At 42.3% G+C, this 26,183-nt stretch overlaps 1 protein-coding gene across 8 annotated transcripts in view; it reads right to left on the bottom strand.

Moving 5' to 3' along the window:
* ASPH (aspartate beta-hydroxylase) overlaps nt 1-26,183 on the bottom strand; it is a 232,228-nt gene that overhangs the window by 75,794 nt on the left and 130,251 nt on the right. For all 8 annotated transcript variants that reach the window (XM_075584049.1, XM_075584047.1, XM_075584043.1 and 5 more), the window contains 3 exons: nt 23,201-23,239; nt 8,798-8,883; nt 8,248-8,334 (listed from right to left, as the gene is read on the bottom strand). In XM_075584049.1, the coding sequence (XP_075440164.1) occupies nt 8,248-8,334; nt 8,798-8,883; nt 23,201-23,239 (212 nt within the window). The remainder of the gene's footprint in view (nt 1-8,247; nt 8,335-8,797; nt 8,884-23,200; nt 23,240-26,183) is intronic.

The following is a 26,183-nucleotide window of genomic DNA, read 5'->3' as shown; positions in this document are numbered from 1 at the left end:
CATCTGACCCTTACCAGGACCTCCCCCATATCCTGCCCCCCCCCCCTCTTTGTCCATAGTGCGGGCCCGTCAATCTGATCTTTCTGAGAAAGGAATGTAGCTTACTCCGACTAAGTCATGCAAATTCTTCCTGTACTGATAATCACTTGTTCCATAGATCCATGTTTTCTGTGCTTAGAGAGCTGAATGTTAGGAATTTAGGTGTTTCTGCTTGTAAGTTCGTCAGAACAAATGCCTTTCTGGATCCTTACAGATAATATAAAAGTTGCTATGTCTGGACTCAGTTCAGCACCAGTCTATACTTCACCTCCCCCCTGCTTCCTACCCCTCCCCCTCTTGTCCTACCCATCCTGCCCCCCTCCCCTCCACCCCTTCCCTCCTCTCACCCCCTTCCTCCACCCTTCCCCCCCCCCCCAATCACTCTGATGTTGATGCGGAATCTGTAAAATTCCGGAAACTGTATATATGGTTCAAAGAGGGTTCTCTACACCCTCTCTCTGGTTCTCCCCAAACCCTGTCACCAGGGATGTCTCTCAAGGGCAATAGGCCTGACTACCTTGTCACTTTCGTGACTGAGGTTTATACTTCACCTGTTGTTCCACCCCCTTCTCTCCCCCCCCCTCATTTGTCTCCCTCCCTCTCCCAGCTCCCCCCTCCAGTCCACCTGTCCGCAAATACATCTCCTCCAAACGTTAAACACCATCAATATTTTTCTAACTCAAACAGAAACAGAAGCACACAAAGGCTCCCACTTTGGGAAGGTGGAAGGCCTAATATGTCACTTAAACCCCTGGGCCCATGGCTAATCTGTCCTCGATAAAACTAGTCTCTCTCAATGTTAAGGGTCTGCAATCTCATAGAAAACTGAGACTTGCTCTACAAGAACTTAAAAGAACGAAGGGGGGTATTATATTTATGCAAGAGACCCACTTTTCTGCCCGCGACCCTCCCCCCCCCCCCCCCCCCCACACAACACATTTAGGAACATTTTTCCTCTGGCATACTTCTCCTCATTCTCAAGCACAAAGAGAGGAGTGGCAATCCTTAAACAAGGTGTCCCCTTCACGACCAAAAAGGTGATCTCAGATCCGGAGGGTAGATTCCTAATTCTTTATGGCTCTCTCGCAGGCACAGAGGTTGCCTGGAGAGCCTAGCATCAAGGTGAACGGGATTATACATTCTACTCCACCTCCCACCAGTCCTACTCTAGAATTGACAACTTCCTTATAACTAACAATATTTTACATGCATCCTCTCTCGTGGATATAGGGCCAATCACCTGGTCAGATCATGCCCCAATTGATCTGACCCTATATCTACCTTTTGTAAAAAGCAACTCCTTCCGATGGAAGTTAAATGACTCCCTCCTAAACTATCCCGATATAGAGAATAGAATAAAACTAAAACTTAACGAATATTTAAATATAAAAAAGGGATCTGTATCGGCTCCATTGATGCTTTGGGAAGCCCATAAGGCAACGATAAGGGGATATGTTATCTCCATCACTTCTTATAAGAAAAAAAGCAAACTAAAGCTGCACAAAGAACTTACGGATAAGACTATAAAGTTGGAACAACAACAAAAAATGACCCTCTCAAAAAAGCTATACAAATCCCTCAACGTGGCTAGAACCGCTCTAAGACAAATCCAATTGGAGGATGTAGAAAGAGCACTGAAATGGACTAATCAGCGATTTTATGATAAGGGAAACAAACTGATAGGCTCTTGGTGAGCTGATAGGCTCTTAGGGGCGAGAGAGCTAAATTCCACATTACCGCAATCCGTTGTAAAAACAGGCTTCTCACCCATAACGATAATGAAATAGCCCAAGCATTTACAAAATTCTATACAAAACTATACAATCTGAGATCGTCGGGCAGAAATCCCCCAAATTCAGAAGTTATCTTGAAATATTTAGAACAATGTAAACTATCTCAGCTTTCCGAAACCGATTTGTAGGTCTTTAACGGCAGAATCACCCAAGAGGAACTTACAAATGCAGTCAAATCTCTGAAAATAGCAAAGACTCCAGGGCCAGATGGTCTAATCGATGTATATCATAAGAAAATCCTGACGTTTCTTTCCCCATTTATACTGGAGATGTTCGATTCTTTCCTGGAGGGTAGCCCAATCCCAACTGCCATGTCTGCCGCAAATCTAGCAATAATACATAACGAAGGCCGAGACCCAATTCAGTGTGGCAGCTACAGTCCGATCTCGCTGCTCAAAATTTATAGCAAGATATTGGCAAATAGGCTAAATCCAATTCTGCCCAAATGAATTCATATAGATCAAGTGGGATTTGTATCGGGGAGACAGTACTCTGATAATAATCGAAAGATTATAGATATTATTGACCATGTGCATCTCACAGACACTAAAGATATCCTATTGAGCCTAGATGCTGAAAAATCATTCAACAGCATAAACTTGACATTCCTGGATGGAGCAATGCAGAGGTTTGGGTTCACTGGCCGCTTCCTAGAGGGAGTTAGAGCCTTGTATCGGAATCCCACAGCCCTAGTTAAACTTCCAAGAAGCAATTTAGATTTGATTGAGATCTAGAACGGAACTAGACAGGGAAGCCCATTGTCCCCCCTCCTCTTCGCATATCGATCGAACCACTTGCCTCAAGAATTCAAGATGATATAAATATTCGGGGTATCACAATTAGCAATGTAAATGACAACATTTCCCTATTCGCTGATGATATAATACTATCCTTAGCCAGCTCCCAAACATCCCTACCAAACGTTCAATTTCTCCTAACAGAATTTGGCAAAATTTCGGGTTACAAAAGTAATAATGACAAATCGGAGGAATTAAACCTGTCCCTTCCAGCCCCATAAATTAAACTATTACAACCGAATTTTAATTACAAGTGGAGCGACTCCCTTATTAAATAATTAGGAGTTAATATTGCAAAATCCTTTAGCGCCCTATATCACTGTAACTATCCCCCCTGTTTGACCAGATCAAAAAGGATCTCAGAACTTGGGGTAAATTCCAGATATCATGGATTGGGAGAATAGCCTCGGTTAAGATGAATATTCCCTCTAGACTGCTTTACTATTTCCAAACGCTCCAAATCCAGATACCAGGACATGAACTAAAGGACCTACAAAGAAGGATCTTTCAATTTATTTGGCAAGATAAAAGACAGAGGACGGCCAGGTCGGTTATGCTAGCCTCAAGGACAAGGGAGGGCATGGGGGTTTCAGAATTGTTGATACTATCTGGCGGCCCAGCTTAGGCAGGTGGGGATCTGGAACGCAAATCTGGATCTGTTTTGTTGGCTTGTTATAGAGTCCCAATACACAAGGGCATCATCTCTGCCGATGTTTCTCTGGCGACGATTCGGGAACCTAGTGACAGGTTGATAATGTGCACATGGAATACTTGGAATAAAACCAAAACAAAATACAAACCTACAGTACATTCTCCCCATCACAACTATCCCCTATTTTAATAACTCGAATTTCCCGCCAGGGTGTAAATCGAGACAATTTGACCAATTCCAAACCAAAACTATTAAGATAATAGCGGACTTTGCCACAAACGGAAAGCTTCTCACCTTCCATTAACTATGTATCAAATATGAGGCCCCAAACCTCCATATGTTTAAATTTCTCCAAATCCGACACTATCTCTATACAATCTCCCAGACCCTCGTCTTCCCTGAACTCACACATTTTGAGTTACTATGTAGGAGATGTATCTATCAGAAGAGATTGATCACGGGGATATATTTGGGGATAAAGTCATCAATAAATACCCCAGATCATAAGTATATGACCAAATGGGCCGAAGATCTCAATCTAGAAATAGACAGAGGTGACTGGGAGAATATTTGGGAATAAGCAGCAAAAACCTCTATCTGCACATCAACCAAAGAGAATATATATAAATCTTATTCCAGTGGTACCTTACCCCAAGTAGACTAAGTCAGATTTACCCGGAGGCTTCCGATCTGTGTTGGAGGGATTACGGACAGAAGGGGGATATGATAGACATTTGGTGGACGTGCCCCACCATTCAAACATTCTGGACCAAAAAATCCTTATGGACATAACAGAACTCACAATCCCTGTAGACTCACTGATCTTTCTATTGGCTAAACAAGTAGAGAGTATTGACCGTCCGTTAAGACGACTGATCTCATTCATACGGTGGCAAGATACTTGATAGCGGCCGCATGGAAGAAATTTGCCCCCCCCCCCTTCCAGTCAGACTGTAGAGAAATGGTTAAATAATGTAATGCTTATGGAAAAGCTGACAGCTTTCCTGAACCAATCTATTGACAAATTTCATAAAACCTGGGATCCTTGGCTTGAGAGATAAGACATGACGAGACACGGGTGTCTAGGCTAAAGTGACCTATTATAATCCAGCCTCTGTACCTAAAACTGTTTCTATATGAGCCCACTCTCTGTGACTAGAGGCGGACTGGGAGGATAGGAGATTCCCCCCCACTTCCCTTTCTCTTCTTTGTCTCCTTCCGCTCCTTTCCTCCCCTTCCTACCTTCTCTCCCCTCCTGTTTTTTTCTGTTAGTATACCTTGTATACAATCTACTCTTAAAAGGTAAATCAGGTGAACTAAGCTCAAGTTCTAACCAAATTACTCAGGCTTTCTCACAATGATACACTGTAAAAGATATTGTTTGTGACCCTATGGGTATGAAACTGACCTGTATGCCAATTTTTTGTACAGTACCATGTAACCTATTTACTCCTGTACTCTGTTATTTGTCCTCAACCCAATAAAAACAATATGAAATAAAAAAAAATTGTATTTAGTAAGACTGTAAAGCTATAGTTCAAAGCTCTAGTAGCCCTTTTGGCCCTGGAGTAAGGCAGATGTCATATAGTAGCTTATGATATATATTTTTAATGGACCAATACGTTATTTACTCTAATATTGCCTTTTTATGTATTGTTTCTGTAATGAGTATCAAGTACTCTGTACTGGGTACACATGAAGAAGGAACCTCTGAGGATTTGAGCATGCTACGTGCTGTACCATCATCTATGAAGTACTCTACTCAATTGTTGGTCTATTAATGGTCATTAATAGTATTGCAGCTTAAAACAAATGTTTATGTTCTAAACCAGAAGATTCTTAAATCTCTTATCAGAGCCGTAAACCAGATCTGGTTTCGGAGGCAACTACAGAACATTCCATTCATTTCCATTCACCTATGTGCAAGTATATTGGAAATTATTAAAACTATGGGGACATAGTATATGGTACAGCACTCCTTACTTCCCTTTAGTAAATTAGACACCCTCTACAACTCAATATGCCGCTTTGTCTTATAATGTAACTACAACACACATCACTGCAAAATGCTCCAAGAACTAGATTGGCTATACCTTGATTCCAGGTGCCAAGTACATTTTTCCTGCCTTGCTTTCAAATTCTTTCTGGGTAAGCTACCCAGCTATCTTGACAAACTTCTCACCAGCCACATGCAGCACTTATCACCTAAGATCTGACTTCAAAAGACTGTTCACAGTTCAAAGATTTAACTAGGAATCTGGTAGCTCTTCCTTCTGTTACCGTGCACCTCACAACTGGAACAACCTACCAGAGACTCTCAAAGCTGCCTCCAGTTTAAGTTCTTTCAAGACTTGTATTGTATCGTATGTCTTTATTTATATAGCGCCATTAATGTACATAGCGCTTCACAGTAGTAATGCAAGTGGTAAACAAATAAATAACAGATAATATAAATAACAGATCATGGGAATAAGTGCTTCAGACATAAGAGTAACATTAAGGAAGAGGAGTCCCTGCTCCGAGGAGCTTACAGTCTAATTGGTAGGTAGGGAGAACGTACAGAGACAGTAGGAGGGAGTTCTGGTAAGTGCGTCTGCAGGGGGCCAAGCTTTATATCATGTGTCCAGTATTATCCACAGTGCTATTCATATGCTTGTTTAAGAAAGTGTGTCTTAAGGTGGGTATTAAAGGTGGATAGGGTGGGTGCTAGTCGGGTATTGAGGGGAAGGGCATTCCAGAGGTGCGGGGCAGTCAGTGAAAAAGGATTAAGGCGGGAGACGGCTTTAGATACAAAGGGGGTAGAAAGAAGACATCCTTGAGAAGACCACAAGAGTCGGGATGGTGTATAACGATAAATTAGGGCTGAGATGTAAGGCGGGGCAGAAGAGTGTAAAGCTTTAAAAGTGAGGAGGAGAATCAAGAGTGAGATGCGGGATTTGATCGGAAGCCAGGAGAGGGATTTCATGAGGGGAGATGCTGAGACAGATCTAGGAAAGAGTAGAGCGATTCTGGCAGCAGCGTTTAGGATAGATTGTAGGGGAGACAGGTGAGAGGCAGGAAGGCCGGACAGCAGGAGATTACAATAATCAAGACGGGAGAGAATGAGGGCCTGAGTCAGAGTTTTAGCAGTCGAGCAACAGAGGAACGGGCGTATCTTTGTTATATTGCGGAGGAAAAAGCGACAGGTTTTAGAAATGTTTTGAATGTGAGAGGAGAATGTGAGAGAGGAGTCCAGTGTGACCCCAAAGCAGCGTGCTTGGGCTACTGGGTGAATGATCGTAGTTCCAACAGTAATGTGGAAGGAGGTAGTAGGGTCAGATTTGGGAGGAAGTATGAGGAGTTCTGTTTTTGCCATGTTGAGTTTAAGGCGACGGAGTGCCATCCAGGATGATATAGCATAGAGACATTCAGAAACTTTGGTTTGTACAGCAGGTGTAAGGTCGGGTGTTGAAAAGTAAATTTGTGTGTCGTCAGCGTAGAGGTGATATTTAAACCCAAGAGATGTTATTAGGTCACCTAGAGAGAGTGTATACAGAGGAAAGAGAAGAGGTCCCAGGACAGAGCCCTGGGGTACCCCCACAGAGAGATCAAAAGAGGAGGAGGAGGAGATGTTAGCAGAAGAGACACTGAAAGTACGATGGGAGAGGTAAGAGGAGATCCAGGATAGAGCTTTGTTCCGAATACCAAGAGTATGGAGAATGTGAAGGAGAAGAGGGTGGTCCACGGTGTCAAATGCTGCAGAGCGGTCAAGTAATATGAGCAGAGTGTAATGACCTCTGTCTTTGGCAGCATGGAGGTCATCAGTTATTTTAGTGAGGGCTGTTTCCGTGGAGTGAGCAGTGCGGAAGCCAGATTGTAGAGGGTCTAGGAGAGAATATGTGTTGAGAAAATGAAGCAAGCGAGAGAATACAAGACGTTCAAGGAGTTTAGAGGCAAAAGGCAGGAGGGAGACAGGTCGATAGTTAGACGGACATGTAGGGTCAAGCTTGCTGTTTTTGAGTAATGGTATAACTGTTGCATGTTTGAAGGAGGAGGGAAAGGTACCAGAGTAGAGGGAGGAGTTAAAAATGTGTGTGAGCGTAGGGATTATAGTAGGACCAAGAGGTTTTAGGAGATGGGAGGGAATGGGGTCAAGAGGACAAGTGGTAGAGGAAGAAGAGGAAATCAGCAGTGATACATCCTCCTCTGAGACCGTGGAAAAAGAGTCAAGAAGGCAGGAGGAGAGTTAGGACTTCCGCTGTCTCACTTTTTAATCTTGTCTCTAAGTCTTACTGTACAAACGCCATAATCATATTATCTCTAACTGTCCAAGAAATGTCTTTAAATATAACGTTTAACCTTGTATTGTCGACATAACTCTGTGCCCAGAACATACTTGAAAACGAGAGGTAAATGTACTATTTCCTAGTAAAACATTTTTATAAAATAAATAAATAATGGACATAATAGCTCCAGGGACACGTCAACTTAAAATACCCTAGATATTGAGAATAGACGAGGAAGTCTTCCTCTTCAATTCCAATTGTGGCAACATTGGTTATGTAGCTGGGGACACAACCAAACACATGACATTCAATGCTCCAGCTCTTCTAACATTCATAGAAAGTCAAAGGTATCGCCTTTGCTCCAACCAGCCACAATTTACTCCAACCAGCCATAGAATAAATCAGGATGACCAAAATGAAACAAAGGAGTGTTAGATCGAGATTTTCATTACCTGTATCCAAACTACATATTTTTGGCAAACTGAATTTGGGTGTACAAATGTGAACAGCTACTCGTAAAGGCAAAAAGATTGTTAAAAAAAGATAGTTAAAATGCATAACTTTCTGGATATGAAAGATATTAGCTAGTTGTATTCTCTGAAGTGGAACAAAACAATGAAAAATGACAAAAGACAAAGGGAAAGTAAACCAATCCAATGTCTACTCTTTAGACAAACAACATGAAATCCTTCTAGTTATACCTGAGCCTTCCCGTATCTTGCCCTTGGACTCTGCGGGTATTTATTCACCAGACTTTCAAATGCTTTCACGGCCTCATCTACTTTTCCCTGTGAACCATAAAAAAGTAACCATTTCAGACATTGTGCAATCCTGCTGCAGCACATTACGTTACAAAGAGGGCTAGGTGTTTAATGTAAGTACACATGCAGCAGGCTATGTTGCACCAGGCAACACATTGCGTTAGCGCTGGTATGTTACAGTATTTAAAAGTAGTGCTATCGGAAGCAATGGTTAAGGAGAGAACACACATTATTGAACGCGTTATTTTATGCACCTGTCATGTTAACGGGGGTAATAATGTCTGCTACATCTGTATAAGAAGCAGTTGCTGTGTTTTAAATTAATTGCCAGAGGTTTATAGATTTGCTTCCTCGTGGACTCTGAAGATATAGAAAACGGGACTACACAGAGGGATGTAAAGTTATGGAAAACAATCCAAAATCTCGGCAGACGGTAATACAAAGAATGCCTTTGTTTACCTTTAATATACTGGAGTAGCAATGAACTTGCCTTTTTACGCAGCTTTTCTGCGGCATCGAGTTCGGCCTTTATATTCTTATCAAACTTGTTTAGTAGCTTTGGCTTCTTCTTCTTGGCTAGAAAAGACGACAAACATAAAAAAGCTAAGTTCTCTGGGATCTCATGAATTTATTAACACAGGGCAGGAGTGGCCAACTCCAGGCCTCAGGGACCACTAACAGGTCAGGTTTTTAGGATATCCCTGGATCAGCACAGGCGGCTCAATCAGTGGCTCAGTTAAATACCTCTTGTGTCGAAGCAGGGATATCCTTAAAAGCTGCTCCCTTGGTGGCCCTTGAGGACTGGGGTTGGCCATCCCTGACATAGGGTATGTAAATATGCATTTTTACACAGGTAGGAATGACTGGATAGAAGACATTGATCACATAGCAAACACATGAGTTGGTGACAAATTAATATACAGGAGCAATTATAAAGTCTGGAATTACAAACAAGTTCTGAGAAAGTTTCTGTTGTAGCCATTTTTCTTGTGCCCATAATCATCACAAACATCCAATAATATTTTACACAACGCTGTACATACAGTGTATTATAATCTCCAGGCTCAAATCTTCAATTATATAAATGAACTGTGGCGCTCCCTGAATGTAGGTGTACACGTTAAACCCCCGAAAGCAGTATAATAATTCAAATTACACAGAATATTGGACCAGAAAATATACAGTAAAAAAAAAGATTAATACTGGCCCATTGGGTAATGTTGCAGCTTAACCAGAAGAAGATCATCCCATAATCTTCATGAAGCAGCTTGGGTGTATGGTTATGCTCTGCAAGGATGTCCAAGATGGATCTCAATATAAAAACAATAACAAATGCAAAAGAATATAATATTTGACTTCAAACAGGGGATTAGCCCCTGAACATGAAAGTAATCCACACCAATTGGGGGTGACACTAAATATATATGGGAAACAGATACTCACACGGCCATGTGTGAGCCACTTCACATAGATGGGGTCTTTAGAGTCATATATATAGGCCCTCTCCTCTCTTGATCACCAGTTGGACCGAGTAGGGATATTTGTGAGTAGATGGCGTCACTCCCGTGGTCCCAATAAGGAAAACAGGCAAGGCCACAGTGAATGATCAATATAGTTTAATGGTAACAAATAAACATAGTAAAACTCACACTCGGCAAGTCCTCGGACACCGAACCGCTGCCTTCTTCCTCTTCGTTACTGGACATGGAGGATGAGCTGCTGAGTCCCGCACCCCGGCCCGGAGTATCCCCCCCTCTCTCTGGCAGAGCTGCGGGGACACGGCGCATCTTCCGGCTGAAGAGGAGGAGATCTCGGGGGAGCCGTGGCACAAGCTCGGTACCAGACTGGTGTTCGTGGATGCTGTGGGGAGGTGGGTAACGGCGGCGCCATGTGCTTGGTGTGGGTGGGGGGGGTAGGTGAGAGAGTGAGAGTGTGTGTCTCCTCTCCCCTTACCCCCCTTACCCCTATGGATCAAGCGCTGCCTTCCTCCTCTCCGGTGACTTGTGCGCTTGCAAGTTGGCAACACTAACAGCCTCTTCTGCCAGCAGTGACGTCCATGAAGTCCATTTACTGCCAGGGAAATGTTCTCGTGTGGTAGGTGCGCGCAAAGAAGTTTCACTTCAAAAAGCACAATAGACAAACAAAAAATGTCACTAGTGAGGGCAAGTTACACTGCCATGGAGGGACTAGAAGAAAAGGCTCTTCAGCACGGACACTAGGAGAAGCCGCAGAGTGTCTACAGGCTCTTACAAAAAGTTGCACGAAGACTTATAGGGGCTAAAGGAACCCGACTTATAGCAAAAACTTTCAAAGTCCCAATTGGGCAGGACTTAATTCCCATTCTTTTGTACTGGCATAGAAGTGACAAAAATAGAAATATGCTCATTTCAATGTGCAAATATATATTAAGAATTTAGCATTTTTAAGCCACAGTTAGGTTTAGCTAAGAATTGGCAATGATGGTGCTAGCTTTTTCTGAGGACACTGGGCGGAAATATTTTATGAGGGATTTTAAATATCTCTCGCCTTATTTATTCTCATTTTACTTGACTCATTTTAAATGTGTGCATTGTTTCATTATTATTAAAGTTTATCCCACCTCCTCTGACAATAGTAGGTAGACACTAGCTGAAATGTAATATAAAGTATCAAAATCATTGCCTTAGAATAAACATGGTAAAGCAGTCTTAAGAAATCGTTGAGCTGGCTTATGTTTTAACTCAATGCTTCAACCAACATTTGCCATTCTTTGTAAATACAATTAGGACGCTATACAATATGATAAAAAGTTTGGAAATGCACAGATAATTCTGCATTAACTTCCTCTCAAGTGGATAGAAGTTATTTATCATTAGCAGTGAGTTACCCATTTTTCATCATATTATATAGGGCTTTAGCCCTTAGATATATATATACAGTGTTCGACAAACCTATACATTTGCTCGCCCCGGGCGAGTGGATTTAACCCCCGGGCGAGTAAATATTTGCCCAAGCAGCACACGTTTGGTACTAGGTGGCGAGTAGATTTTTTTGTGTGGCGAGTAGATTTTTTGGTGATTTGTCAACCACTGTGTATATATATATATATATATATATATATATATATATGAAAAGAAATAAAGACAGCGCCCCTGTCAGTGACACCCAAATTGCTGTGTATTGATCTCATGCAGCAAGATGATGCACCCAGCACAGATGTCTAATATATAACAACATAAATTAGGATTGTGGTGAGGTAACAGTGGATAATTAAGAAAAAATATATATAAAAATGAAAAAATGAAAAAAGAAGTAAAAAACCGTATAATTCAAAAAATGTATAAAAATATATAAAACAATATATATAAAAAAATATATATGACTTAATTACCAAAAATGTGATGTGTAAACAAGAAAAAATGATGTAAAAGAGTGTGGCAATGATGAAAATGCTAACACATATTAATAAATAAAAAACCATAAAATAGAAAAATGGATGGTACTTAAATGTCCTTATGAGTCCTTTGAACTGAAAAAATAAAGTCCAGGCTGCTTCTTTCTTGGGCTCACCAACCTCCCACGATATCTATTGGAAAAAAAAGAAGAAAAAGCGCCCGATCCTTGTATAAAATCAGTGATAAAAGGTTTAATACACCAAGTAACGACAATTGCCAACTCACAATTTCTCAATAAGTTAAAAGCATATTATGGGTCCAGCCCATGCACCAAGCCGACGTCACACTGTTGTAGTCCTCCTTGATCTGCAAGCGGCTGTGTACTCAGCAAATGGATATGAATGTTCACGCTGCTGCCGCTCCAAACTCTCTCTGTGGACCCGGAAAGAATTCCTCGATCGTAGCCTGTACACGAGTTCTCCACAGTCAGAGAGCCGAAAAATCCGGAACTGACATCCTAATTCTTGTGCCTGAGCTGCTCGACCACCGTAGATGCCTCCACCACGAGACCCCACGCGTTTCTTCCATCTAAGCGGATTTCATCAGGGGATATACGATCGAGGAATTCTTTCCGGGTCCACAGAGAGAGTTTGGAGCGGCAGCAGCGTCAACATTCATATCCATTTGCTGAGTACACAGCCGCTTGCAGATCGAGGAGGACTATAACAGTGTGACGTCGGCTTGGTGCATGGGCTGGACCCATAATATGCTTTTAACTTATTGAGAAATTGTGAGTTGGCAATTGTCGTTACTTGGTGTATTAAACCTTTTATCACTGATTTTTTACAAGGATCGGGCGCTTTTTCTTCCTTTTTTCCCCAATATATATATATATTTTTTTTATTTTTTTTAATGCAAATATTCCTCTTAAAGTTGTTTGCTAAATATGAATTTCAATATTTTGCTGTGCTGGGCTAAGAACTGGGTTGGGTCCATGAACACCATAGTCTTTTGACTGAGCATGTGGCATGACATTATGGAGGGGATTGACTAACGTTCATTGCGAGTTAATCCAGTGGCAATGGCCATTCAGGTCAATGCCCCCCAACGAACTTTAGTGAATCTCCTCCTATGAATTAGTCTATCTCTGTATAATTAAAATCACCCATTATGCAAACATAATTTGTTTTGATGCCTTCTCCATTTGCAAAAGTATTTGGCTTCCTTTATCTCACAGATATTTGGTGGGTTACAGCATATCCCTATAAACATGTTCTTTGTACTTTAACCTCCACTGCTAATTTCTATCCACAATGTCTCTACATTTCATCCTTCCTTTCATAAACACCTTCCCTTATAATAGGTTTTAGATCCGGCTTAATATATAAACATACTCCACCTCCCCTTCTAATTGATCAATCCGAAAAAAGCAATAACCCTCTAAATGAACTTCCCAGTCATGAGTTTCATCCCACCATGTTTCAGTAATGCCTATGATATCATACTGCTTCCTTGTAGCTATTAATTCATGCTCCCCATTTTATCTGTCAGGCTTCTTGCATTAACAAACATGCATTTAAGGTGTTTTCAGCCTGTACTATTATCTTATCTGCTCCTACCTTTCTGCTTCAATTGGATTTAGTCTTTAGAAGTTTTCTAATATTATCTATATTTAATATGGGTGTCTCTATGCTTGCTAAAATCCCACTAACCCCATTCTACCCCCATGACCCCTTGCTATACCCCCAACCATATCTATTCTATTGCGTTCATTACCTGTTTCTTGTCCCTTCTCCTGTCCTAGTTCAAAATCTCCTTCAACCTTTTTCACATTATCCCCCTAGCCCAGAAGATCCCTCTTCATTGAGGTGCAATTCACATCTACCATAAAGAGGCACCTCTCAAAAAAGAAGTCCTAGTGCTCTAAAAACCCCAAACCCTCCTTCCTACACCACTTTCTTAGCCATGCATTAACCTCCCTAATCTCTGACTGTCTCCATGTGGTAGCACACAGCACTGGTAGTATTTCAGATAATACTACCTTGGAGGTCCATGCTTTAAGATGGCGGCCTAGATCCCTGAAATCATTCTTTAAGTCCCTCCAGCTTTTTATAACTTTGTTATTTGTGCCAACGTGAACCAAGACCGTCGGGTCAGTCACAGCCTCTCCCAACAATCCTTATACCCGATCAACAATGTGCAGAACTCGAGCCCCCAGGAGACAACAAACTGTTTGGTTCATGCTGTCATGGCAATAGATTGCCCTATATACCTTCTAATAATGGAGTCCCCTACCACCACAATCTTTCTTGGTCTCTGAGTATCCTGAGCTGAGGAACAATTCCCCTGGCTGCTAGAGAAATCAGTCTCCCCCGGCATTTCCATTCTTGCCCTGACACCCCCCCAATATCTTCAGTCAATCTGGCAAATCTATTAGGATGGGTCGTCTCAGAACTGTCTGGTCTCTTTCTCTTCCCCCTGCTTCTCCTTCTCACTGTTACCCAGCTACCTACCTGTTCCTCACTCACAGCTCTACCCTCTGCACCACTAGTCCCAGCCAGGGCCTGTTCAGCGAGCACTAACATCCATTCAAGATTGTTAATGTACCTCAATATTGCAAATTGCTTCTTCAGATCAGCAATCTGAGACTCCAAAGAGACCACCTGCTCACACTTCCCACAGCAGTATCTTCCCTGGAACAGCTGCTCCCAGTGCACATACATGTGGCAAGATGTGCATTGAGTGGTATTCTCAATCCTGCTCATTGTTGCAACTATGGAGTTATAAGTGCTAACAATTAACTGTACTTCACTATAGTATACCTTGTTACACCTTTTCCTTGTTTCACTCGTCCTGGTTCTAACACCACACTTGATACAAATAGCACTTGAAATCAAATAGCACAGTAATTCAGTCACACCGATCAGGACACGCAAGCTCATAATCAGAATTTTTCATTTTTGTGGGAAGCCCATAAATGGAACAAAACTGTTATTTTAATACAGAAAATGTACAACTTCACTTAACATACCCTGGAGTTGTAATAAAGTAACATTACCTTATCTATTATTGTGGTTCAGAAGTTCTAAGCATCTGAATATTTGAACGAAATGCTTTCTTGACCCATGATATGTGGTAACTTGAATTGATGCAGAATGCGTTACCTAGCTCTCCGGGATGTAGGAAAATAAGACAAGTAAAAAGCTGCACAATGTTTTTCTTATAACCTATTCCGTACAATGAAACTGTACAGACATGAATAACTACAGTGTGCTTTCTCTGAAGTTCTAATTCGGTGTGACACGGCTTAGCAATTTCTACATTCTTCATTCCACCTTTTGTAAAGCTCTTCGCTGGTAAGTTATCACTAACAATTAAATATGTGCACAAAATACTCTATGTTCTTAACAATGAAAAGGAACCAATTATAAGTACCATTTAACGGTGTTCTATGCAACATCTCAATTACCATTTTCATTTGTTAAGACAAATTAAGAGAACAACTATAGAACAATGCTCTTTAACATGGGCTCATTAGTAGCTCTGTCTAATTAGATACAAAGCGAAAAGCTAACAACACAAAGTACTGTAGTTAAATATTGATTTTTTTGCAACAGTGGTTTAAACATGCAGATGGTAAAATCATAATTATTTGTAATTACACATTCCATCCAAAATTCTGTAAATACATGATTACGGATGTGTAATTAAAAGAGTTGGTACGGCGTCATTAGCATATAACATATTAGAGGAAGTTAATGAAATGGAGGTAGACAGTCACGCATCTTATCTCAAGTTATAATAATAAATCATAATCATTACTATACAGTATCTTGTACTGCAACCTGAAAGCGGTTTATACTGTACATGAGATATTCACGCCACAAAAATTACCTGGTTGTAGATGTAAGAGAGCTTGAAATGGAAAACACCATGAATCATAAAATGTTTTATTTTATAGGGTTTGTTTGTGATAATGTGTATAGATAGATAGATAGATAGATAGATAGATAGATAGATAGATAGATAGATAGATAGATAGATAGATAGATAGATAGATAGATAGATAGATAGATATGTATCTATATATATATACACATTATCACAAACAAACCCTATAAAATAAAATAAGGCAATGAAGGGGTTAACCCCACGTGTGGGTAGCAGGGGTGGGTGAAGGTGATATTTGGCCCTTGGTGGGTGTTTATATAAATAAAGAAAAAAATTAATCGCCAAACGTGCGGCGATAAGCCACTTATCGCCAGTTTCTCAAACTCGCTCAATTCTAGTAGCCCCGATCAGATTATTGAGGCGGATCACCGCCCTAGAATTGAGATTTCCTCTCCAAATCGCCTCGCCAGGAAAAGTTGGCAAGAAGATGGTGAGAAGCTGTCGATAAGAGGCAAGAAAAAATGCATTTTTCCTGCATCGGATTGATGCCGGGAGACTCCGGAGCTGATATCCATTAATATCACAACAATAAGGCAATGAAGGGGTTAACCACTCGTGTGGGTAGCAGGGGTGGGTGAAGGTGATATTTGGCCCTTGGTGGGTGTTTAGGCCTTGCTGGGGGGTTGCGGGTGGACTTAACTCGTTAATACCTCTAAGGTAATGAATGGGTTAACCCCTCCTAGTACCCACCCGGTAGGCCTAAACACCCATCTTTGGGGCTACTACCCCCTTCACCCACTCCCGCTACCCACAATAAACAAAAATACACACAACAGCCCTACTACCCACATCCTAGGCCACCAATAACCATTACAATATGTATTAAAGACCAATGCACAACCCACCCACCCCTGGTGCCCCCACATAAAACCATAATTTCTTTTTTTGATACACAGGATTAATACCACAGGTCGGCGGAGGTCCCCGGGTGGTCCCCACGGTTGTCTGGGGGCCCTCGGGTATTCCCCGTGGGTCCCCGCTGGCCTGCGGTACCATTCGTGTTGTAAAAAAAAATAAAGATGGTCTTCATTTCAATAAATACACCTCCCCCCAAACACATACAGTACAGTAATGTGAAAAATAACTATTATCCAGATATGGATAATAGATCATTTGCCCATTATTAAACAAAATATTAGTCAGCATAAATAAAGTAAATAAAACCCTTCTACTTACCCCTGCCAATATCAAGGGCGTCCTTACCAGCATACTGCAGGTCCATGTCCTCCGTTGCCAGAAGAATCTAATGGTCCTTAACCCCTTAATCATCTTAGCGGTTAATAACAGCTAGAGTAATTAAGGGGTTAACTACGCTACCCACCTAGGAGGCCTAACCACCCAGCCCGGACCACTATGCCCGCCCTGTACCCATTGAGTGGCATAGTAGTACATCATACCCATATAATATGGGAATGATACGCTGCTATAGCAGTCAATAGTCACCCTAATACAAAAACATGAATGTCCAAAATACACAATAATCAAACATATACAACAAGCACCTAAACCCCCAAAACCAAAAATTAAAAGCACTAGCCAACCAATCAATTACCTAAATAAAACCACTTGCCAATCAATTAAAGAAATAAAACCACTAGGCATTCAATCAAATCATTAAAATCACTAGGCAATCAATTACATAAATCATACCACTAGCCAAACAATACATTTAATACATAAAAGCAGTAAGCTACACAGCAACGAATTAATACAACCACTAGATGATTTATTGTATTGCACGTCATAGGCGAGGGGCAAAGACATACATACTGTATACATCCACTACTGATCTGAACATGTATGTGTAGCCCCCTTTCCCCCATGTCTAGGGTGACTATGTGCAGTGCTTTACCTGATGGTTCACAGGAGGCCTGATCCTCCGCTGCAGGGAGCCTGGGGTGTATGTAATGTGTATGCTACAGCGCCTCCACCTGAGAAGGATCCTCACAAAGTGGGAGGCCCCCTCCAAAGACAATATACCCAGTAATTCACACCAGAGTATGGTACAACAATATTTACTGGACAAGTACTTATAACACAGAGAAGAATGCAATACAACCACATCATACATATATTTACATTGACCCATGAAGTATCTCCACAGTACTTGGGTGCAGGGGCACCAGTGTCCCAGTGTCCAGCCCACAATTGTCACTCCCACCCCGTGTGTCTGTGACAGCGCTGCCCACAGTAGGTGTGTTATCATTGGTGCACTTGTTGGATTGTGATCCCTGCCAGGTGCTCCAGCACCTGGTACCACCAACAGATGAAAGGGGCCCGTCTGGTCCCACCCTGTCATCGCCAGCGATGGTGTCCGCGTCTACGTGGGGTGGCCTCCCGCTGGAGTGTCCCACCATGAAGATAGTATCTTTCTCTTGCGGTGGTGGTGTGGTCCCAGACCACAGGCTGCAATTACTGTGCAGCGTCTTGCTGTGCCCTTGACACTATACCACTACAGGGGCAGTGTCCCTATCTGATGGGCCTGTCCCTGTAGCACCCACAAATTTATGGGGGAGTCGAGCCTAGCTGGGTCCTGAAGCATGACTCTAGGCCTTGTCTCAGGGCCACTGGCTCCTGAAACACTACTTTACCCCTCTGTCTCCCAGCTTCGAATGGCGTGGCTCCAACCGCGCCAAAAATATCAATCCTTTCTTCCTGGGGATACAGCAGCCCTATTGGGTGTGCTCCCTCACCTGACTGGCAGCCCCTGAGGCTGCTGGGAATTGTAGTTCCACTGCTGAGCTAATTTGTAATGGCCGCCGCTACCGGGTTCTATGTGCATACCACTAATGGCCACCATGCAAGAGACAAAATGGCAGCACCCAGTGCACTCGGGCTGCTGCGGAGCCTCCGGAGCAACGGTGCTCCCTGCTACCTCACCCCTGCACAGTGCCGGATCCCCCCGCCCTGCCAGAGGCACTCACGCTATCCGCAGCTTCCCGGACTGCAGCGAAGGTGAGCGGGGAGCAATGGGGAACCCAAAGGGAGACCTGCAACATATGTTTTACAAAAGTGAAATGCTCTCACATTCACAAATCCTAGTGGTGTAAAATAATTCATTGGCGCCACCCAGTGTTGAGTTTTGGGTATGTTTAAATTATTTTTTATGTTGCTACTGTTAATATTTAGAACTTGTAAGTACATATAAAGTAGTAAAAAAATATGAGTGCGCAATAAATCAAAATATGTAATCAGATAAGGGTCCCCAAATGCTGCCTCTAAATTCTAACCTCACACTAAGATTTGATACATATAAACAGACAAAAAATGAATAAAGGGCGCAGATTAGTTGACCAATAAATAATAGATAATATAACCAATAAACGGAGGGTGTCCAAGATAGTAACAAAGTTCCAACTTCTTGTAGTCCTAAAGAGAATGAAAAGAAGCCACAATAGTGGCTAAAGGCAATTTTATACGCAATAGAAAATTGGCTACTTACAATGTGCTAGATAAAATCAGGCATTGTGGATATATGTTATCACACAAACAATCTGAAGATAAATCAGCAACTCCCTCCTGGCTTTGGAATCATCTGTCAGTGGAGCTGCTGCTCCTGTATTGGAATCCCAGGTTTGTGTGCCGTGTTGCTACTCCAGCAGTAGAATCACGTGATTGGTGATCCAAATCTCATGGTCGTGACGTCAGACGCCGGTATAGGAATCGGTCCACTAAGAGACCATATGATTCCACCTTCCTGATGTCTGCGGTCTCTTTAACAAGTCAGCGATCGGAGAGTTGATATAACATAAAAAGCACTAGCAAGTAGCAAATATGTGCACAAAATGTTAACCCTACGTGTTTGTCCCTAGCGTGGGAACTTCGTCAGGGGAAATAAAAAGCTATCTGCGCAAACATCTATAATCCCTGCGCGAACAGGGATAATTTGTATAGGAATTGAAATGATTTCTCCAAATTGGAGAGGAGGAGACACCATTAATGAGATTTGTAGATTAGAGACAAGGTGGATAACCACTATGAAAACCCTTGTCCCCTTTTGACTAAACGCAGAAATAGATCTGGGTGCGTTTCTAATCAATTACATTATATTTATCTCGTTTTTGTTAGTCCATTTGTTTCTTGCTTTTTATTGTATTGTATTGTATGTCTTTATTTATATAGCGCCATTAATGTACATAGCGCTTCACAGTAGTAATACATGTGGTAATCGAATAAATAACAGATAATATAAATAACAGATCATAGGAATAAGTGCTTTAGACATAAACATAACATTAAGGAAGAGGAGTCCCTGCCCCGAGGAGCTTACAATCTAATTGGTAGGTAGGGAGAACGTACAGAGACAGTAGGAGGGAGTTCTGGTAAGTGCGTCTGCAGGGGGCCAAGCTTTATGTATCATGTGTTCAGAATATTCACAGTGCTATTCATATGCTTCTTTAAGCAAGTGGGTCTTAAGGTGGGTCTTAAAGGTGGATAGAGAGGGTGCTAGTCGGGTACTGAGGGGAAGGGCATTCCAGAGGTGTGGGGCAGTCAGTGAAAAAGGTTTAAGGCGGGAGAGGGCTTTAGATACAAAGGGTTATTAAATTAATATTTTAATGTCCCCTTGGGATTTTGGTTCTCTCTGGTTTAATTTTCTGTCACTTAGTTGCGGTTTCTCACTTTGTTATATTTATATTTTTATTCAGACCTTGTTTCTTTGTAATTCATATTAAATGTATTATATGTTAAATATTTATTTTATCAAAAGTTTATTTACTAAATTCTTAGGCTTTTTCCGTCGATTTTATAACTATGTTTGTATACTTATATATTAAAAATGCATAGATCATCATGTTACTTGACTGATTGATCATTACAGACAACCTGTGTAGTGCATGTGTCTGGTTCAATCAAACAATGGCGATGATGCTATATATATGTATATGCAGTGTTCGACAAACCTATACATTTGCTCACCCCGGGCGAGTGGATTTAACATCGTGGCGAGCTCCTATTGGCCCAAGCAACACACGTGTGGTACTAGGTGGCGAGTAATTTTTTTGTTCGGCGAGTAGATTTTTTGGTGATTTGTCGACCACTGTGTATATGTATACATGTATATATGTATATATGTATACATGTATATATGTATACATATATATATGTATATGTATATATATATATATATATATATATATATATATATATATATATACACACAGTGTTCGACAAATAGGCATAACCACACGCCCGTGGCGACTGGATTTAGACCGCTGGCGAGCCGTGCTGCGGCTCTATTAAATCCCCTGCTCGCGCCAAAATGTTCTTCTTTTTTTTAAATAAATAAATAAATAATCCCTCTCCCTGATTGGTCTGACGCGGGGAAGAGGACCGGCTGGCAGCTCTGGGTCAGCCTTTCTCTCCCCCCCCCTGCACCCGATCCCCGCTTGCTGCCAGGAGCGGGAGGTAGGCTGGGGGGGTCCCCGCGGCTGCTGACCAGGGCAGGAGGAGCAAGGGAGGCGCTTCCCCTCCATCCCACGCTCCTTTGGCACCCGCGCGGGCAGGGTAATGGGAGCGGTGAAGCAGGCTGGCAGATCTGACTTCCGTCCCCATGGATGCAGCCGGGGGGCGCGCACGCGCGCAAACAAAGTTGGCTGCTGGATCCAGCGCGTCCCCGTCCAGCCACGTTTCCCATAGAAGAGGTTGGTGTGGCCGTGCGGATGTCCCCAGCATGCCCCCACATACACTCAATTTCCCCCGCAGGCCCCCCAATGTCGTCCGATGTCACCCGCATACCCCCACATACACTCCATTTCCCCCGCAGGCCCCCCAATGTCGCCCGATGTCCCCTGCAGGCCCCCCAATGTCACCCGATGTCCCCCGCAGGCACCCCCAATGTCACCCGCAGACCTCAATGTCACCCGCAGGCCCCAGATGCCCACATACCTCTGGTGAGTGGGACTCCAGGCTCCATTTCTTGTAGTGTATGTGAGTGAGTGAGTGTGTGTGAGTGAGAGGGTGTGTGTGAGTGAGAGTGTGTGTGAGTGAGAGTGTGTGTGCTTGAGAGTGTGTGTGAGTGAGTGTGTGTGAATGAGAGTGTGTGAGTGAGTGTGTGTGTGTCAGAGTCAGAGTGTGTGTGTGTATGTCAGTGTGTGTGTGTGTGTGTGTGTGTGTGTGTGTGTGTGTGTGTGTGTGTGTGTGTGTGTGTGTGTGTGTGTGTGTGTGTGTGTTTGGGTGTCAGAGTGTGTGTGAGTGTGTCAGTGAGTGTGTGTGTGTCAGTGTGTGTGTGTGTGTGTCAGTGTGTGTGTGTCAAAGTGTGTGTGTGTCTGTCAGAATGTGTGTGTGTTTGTCTGTCAGTGTGTGTCAGTGTGTGTGTGAGAGAGTGTATGTGTGTGTGTGTGTGTGTGTGTGTGTGTGTGTGTGTGTGTGTGTGTGTGTGTGTGTGTGTGTGTGTGTGTGTGTGTGTGTGTGTGTGTGTGTGTGTGTGTGTGTGTGTGTGTGTGTGTGTGTGTGTGAGGGGGTAGGATGACTGACTGGGTCACTCTCTATCTCTCTCTGTGTCGCTCCCTCTCTCTCTCTCTCTGTGTCGCTCTCTCTCTCTGTGTCGCTCTCTCTCTCTCTCTGTGTGTGTCGCTCTCTCTCTCTCTGTGTGTCGCTCTCTCTCTGTGTGTCGCTCTCTCTCTCTCTGTGTGTCGCTCTCTCTCTGTGGGTCGCTCTCTCTCTCTCTCTCTCTCTCTGTGTCGCTCTCTCTCTCTGTGTGTGTAGATTTTTGGGTGATTTGTCGACCACTGTATATATACATATACACACACATACATACACACATACACACACACACACACATATATATACACATACTGTACACACACATACACACACATACACACACATACACACATACATACACATACACATACACACATACACACATACAAACACATATGTATATATATATATACACACACGCACATAAAAGTTAACGTCATACTAATTTCAAAATGTTAGTCTAAGACTATTTAATTCTACTTCATAGACCTTTAAGCTGCGTACCCTGTACAATTGTTCCAGTAAATTTAATTATTCTAATGTTTAGAACAGTACCACGTACTATATTGTTATGCTTCCTTTTGATCAACAAAAAGTAAATGTAAATGCCTACCCCTGTTTAACTGCTTCAAGTTATTGCTTCTATATATCTTTCCCTTTTTTGCAAAGACACAAATACATTTCAAGTACAAATATCGATCATTTCTGTGGTTTCCAACTATGGTCTATTGACCAACACAAGTTCCTGAATTGTTGCGCGTGAGTTACTGGAGGAATCTTTGCACTGATTAATTACCAGCATCGGCAGTATGTCTACAACCTGTGTTTGTGGCTGGTAAGTGGAGAAGGTTCACAATATTGTATTGAAGTAATATTTGTGTCTCATGTGAGGTTTGTGTGTAGATATTAGTTTTGCTTCTGTAAAAACCACAATTTGCTAATGTAATGTTGGCACAAAGATGGAAAAAGTGCTAATGTGACGATTTTACGTCATCCTCAAAATTTCCTGGTACAAACAATACAGGATTTAAAAAAAAAAAACATAATCAAGATAAAATACATGCATGGAGCTATATAATTACCTTTCTCTTTTTTCTCCTTAGATAATGACTTGTTTTCTCCTGGAAAATCAAATACAGTTATATATTGTCATGGTGTTTATATTACTTGCATAAAAAAAAATACACAATCAATAGTCTTAAGACAAGGGCTTAAGCAGTCAAAATAAATATTAAATACACTTGTTGATGGATACATACGGGTAACCTGTCAGTTAGTCCTGATGAAAGAACTGTCATTAATAAACAGAATGATGGCAGAGTACAAGTCAATTATAAGTGAAGTATTATTGGCTTATTTGGAGTATGCCTTTTCCTATGGGCCTTATTCTGCACATGCCAAAGAGCCTATTCAGGCAGTTTGCGAGGGAGAATCCCAATTGAATGGGTATTTGTCCGGAAGCAGGCCGGCTGGTCGCTCCGTCATATATAGAATGACCCCCTTTACTAGTAAAATTAAATGCCTGCATGATTCTTCTCTTCGTGAGTAATTCATAAAACTGTCACAGTGCTTTTAAGACAGAGGCCTCTTTTGCTTGTGCCCTTCCACATAGTGAGGTAGGCTTGAGAGATGCCGGTTGGTAGATGAATTATTTTTTGTTTTTAACTGGTTACTCAACACCTGGAGTTCTAACTTTTCAAAGAGCATTGGAGGTTAACTTACACAATGACCCCTCCAAGCTCTGATACTTTGAGAGAGAAAATACAAAAAAAGTTACATTGTTGGTGGAAGAAAAGTGAAAAAAATAATATGTAATGATCGGATTAAAGCAGCAAAACGTGAAATCGTATATATATATTTTTTTAATCTGATCTGTACTATTAGATAATACTTACTACATTTTTTAAAAATTATTATTATTCAACTCAATGCCATTTTAATGAGTTTTAAAGCACCCTTTATTTCTATGGCAGGTTTTTAACACACTTCACCAGCTGTGCAAGGTCTTTGTAACACTTTCTTGTTTGGGATAATTTTTTGCCAATGTTTCCAGCAATTTTGAGCTGTAAATTGTAACAATAGTCAATGTTACCATAGTAATATAGGGATACATTGTAGCTGCTGAGTTACACTGACTGAAGAAGCCATTATGTTAGGCACACAATCAGGATTTTGACAGATCTAGAAACGGAGCAAAAAATGATCCAAATATATCCACTTTTAAGACCCACCTTAAGACACACTTGCTTAAAGAAGCATATGAGGCTAATACTATACACCTGATACATAAAGCTTGGCCCCCTGCAGACGCACGTACCAAAATGCCCTGCTACTGTCTCTGTGAGTGCTGCCCACCAATTAGATTGTAAGCTCTTCGGAGCAGGGACTCCTCTTCCACAATGTTACATTTATGTCTGAGGCGCTTATTCCCATGATCTGTTATTTGTATTATTTGTTATTTATATGATTGTCACGTGTATTAACTGTGAAGCGCTATGTACATTAATGGCGCTATATAAATGTAGTGGTGTTCCCTGGCCCTCCCTCTGTACCTCCGCTGTGGGGGGCGATCACGGGTGCTGTAGAGTCGCAGGGGCTGTGCAGGGAGTGTTTCGCGGCGGCCCGATAATACAGGGCGCCGCCATGTTGCGTTTCGCGCATGCGACGGGAGGCTCTGAGGAACTTCGCACATGCGCAGGGCAAAGTGCGCGAACGGCTGGCCAATCACCAGGAGGCTCAGCAGTAAACTACAACCCCCAGGAGCCTCAGCAAAGCCACCTGACGCCAGGCAGCGAATAGGATTGCAGGGATTGCAGACAGGCAGGAAAGGGAAGCGTGGGGGAGAGACCACGCTAGCTAGAGGGCACCGGAGGAGCAAGGGGAGAGGTAGTGTGTGTGCAGGGGGTCAGTGACCCACCTGCGTAGGCCAGATTTCCCCTCAGGCCCCAGTGTATACCGAGTCACCATTAGTTTGTGGTGCTGCAGGGACGCCCTATATAGGTAGCGACACCTAGTCACTTACTGTATATATAAATAGAGACACAGTGTCGCGGAGCTGCAGTGGTGACAGTGGTTTGGGCTCAAGCTGCTGGACATCATCAACTCGAGAGAGAGAGACTACGCTGGATCGGCGGATCCTTTGTGAAGCTTGTTGCCGGTTGCAGGAGTAACCGGAAGGTATTTAATAAGTGCACCAACACCGGTACCAACAGGCACTGATCCCGCCTTGGGGGAGGACTCTTTGGGGACACTGGGTTGAGTGACCAAAGGACCGCGCATATATATATATAACAGTGGACACGGTGTGGGGTGCAAGCGGTGACGGGGAAGTGACATTTCTCTATAGGAGAGTGGCCGAGCCACCTGTAGATGTTATTGCATGTCAGTCAGTTAAATGCCATATCATATGTGTGTTATTACTTATAGCTATAAGATAAGGTTCTATCAATGCGTATTAGTAAACGGTTACCAAGTTGAAGTGTGTTATTATTATTCTTGCCTAGGGGAATCTCACTTATTGGGGATCCTGGGTAAGTGGAGGCGCTGCCAAGACTCTAATATTACCCCAGGCTCCCAGTTAGCGGAGGCCTAGATCTCGCTGAGCCAGCAGGTATATACAGCACTAGTAGTCGCTCTAGGTCAGCAGGAAAGAGGGCTACATAAATAAAGACATACATACATGATTGCCATCTTAGGTAAGAATGTAGAATTATACATTGTCACATGCTTTACATGTAAATGTAAGAAAAAAAGAGGGGAATGTACTGTAGTAGTGCTGTTTTAACACAACATAATATCTGATTGCTGCCTTGACTGGGTGATCATCCCTGGATTTAAATGAACCTAACCTAGAGATTACAAAATAAATAACACTTTCATGAATTATTAGCTACAGTGCAGAGAACCTTGAATTATTGTTCTCTTGATCTAGGTACATGTTACCTAGGGGTGCTAAGGGATACAATACTCTTGGTTTTTGAGTCATATCTGGATTTAGCCAGAAAAAAAAGGGGGAGAAGTTATTGCCCAAATGTGCTCTAATTTTAACTGCAATTTTAACTGCAA

The sequence above is a fragment of the Ascaphus truei genome, chromosome 2, assembly GCF_040206685.1.
Source record: "Ascaphus truei isolate aAscTru1 chromosome 2, aAscTru1.hap1, whole genome shotgun sequence".
NCBI classification, from domain to species: domain Eukaryota; kingdom Metazoa; phylum Chordata; class Amphibia; order Anura; family Ascaphidae; genus Ascaphus; species Ascaphus truei.
Note: the sequence above shows the minus strand (reverse complement) of the source record. Positions and strands in the feature narration are given on the sequence as shown.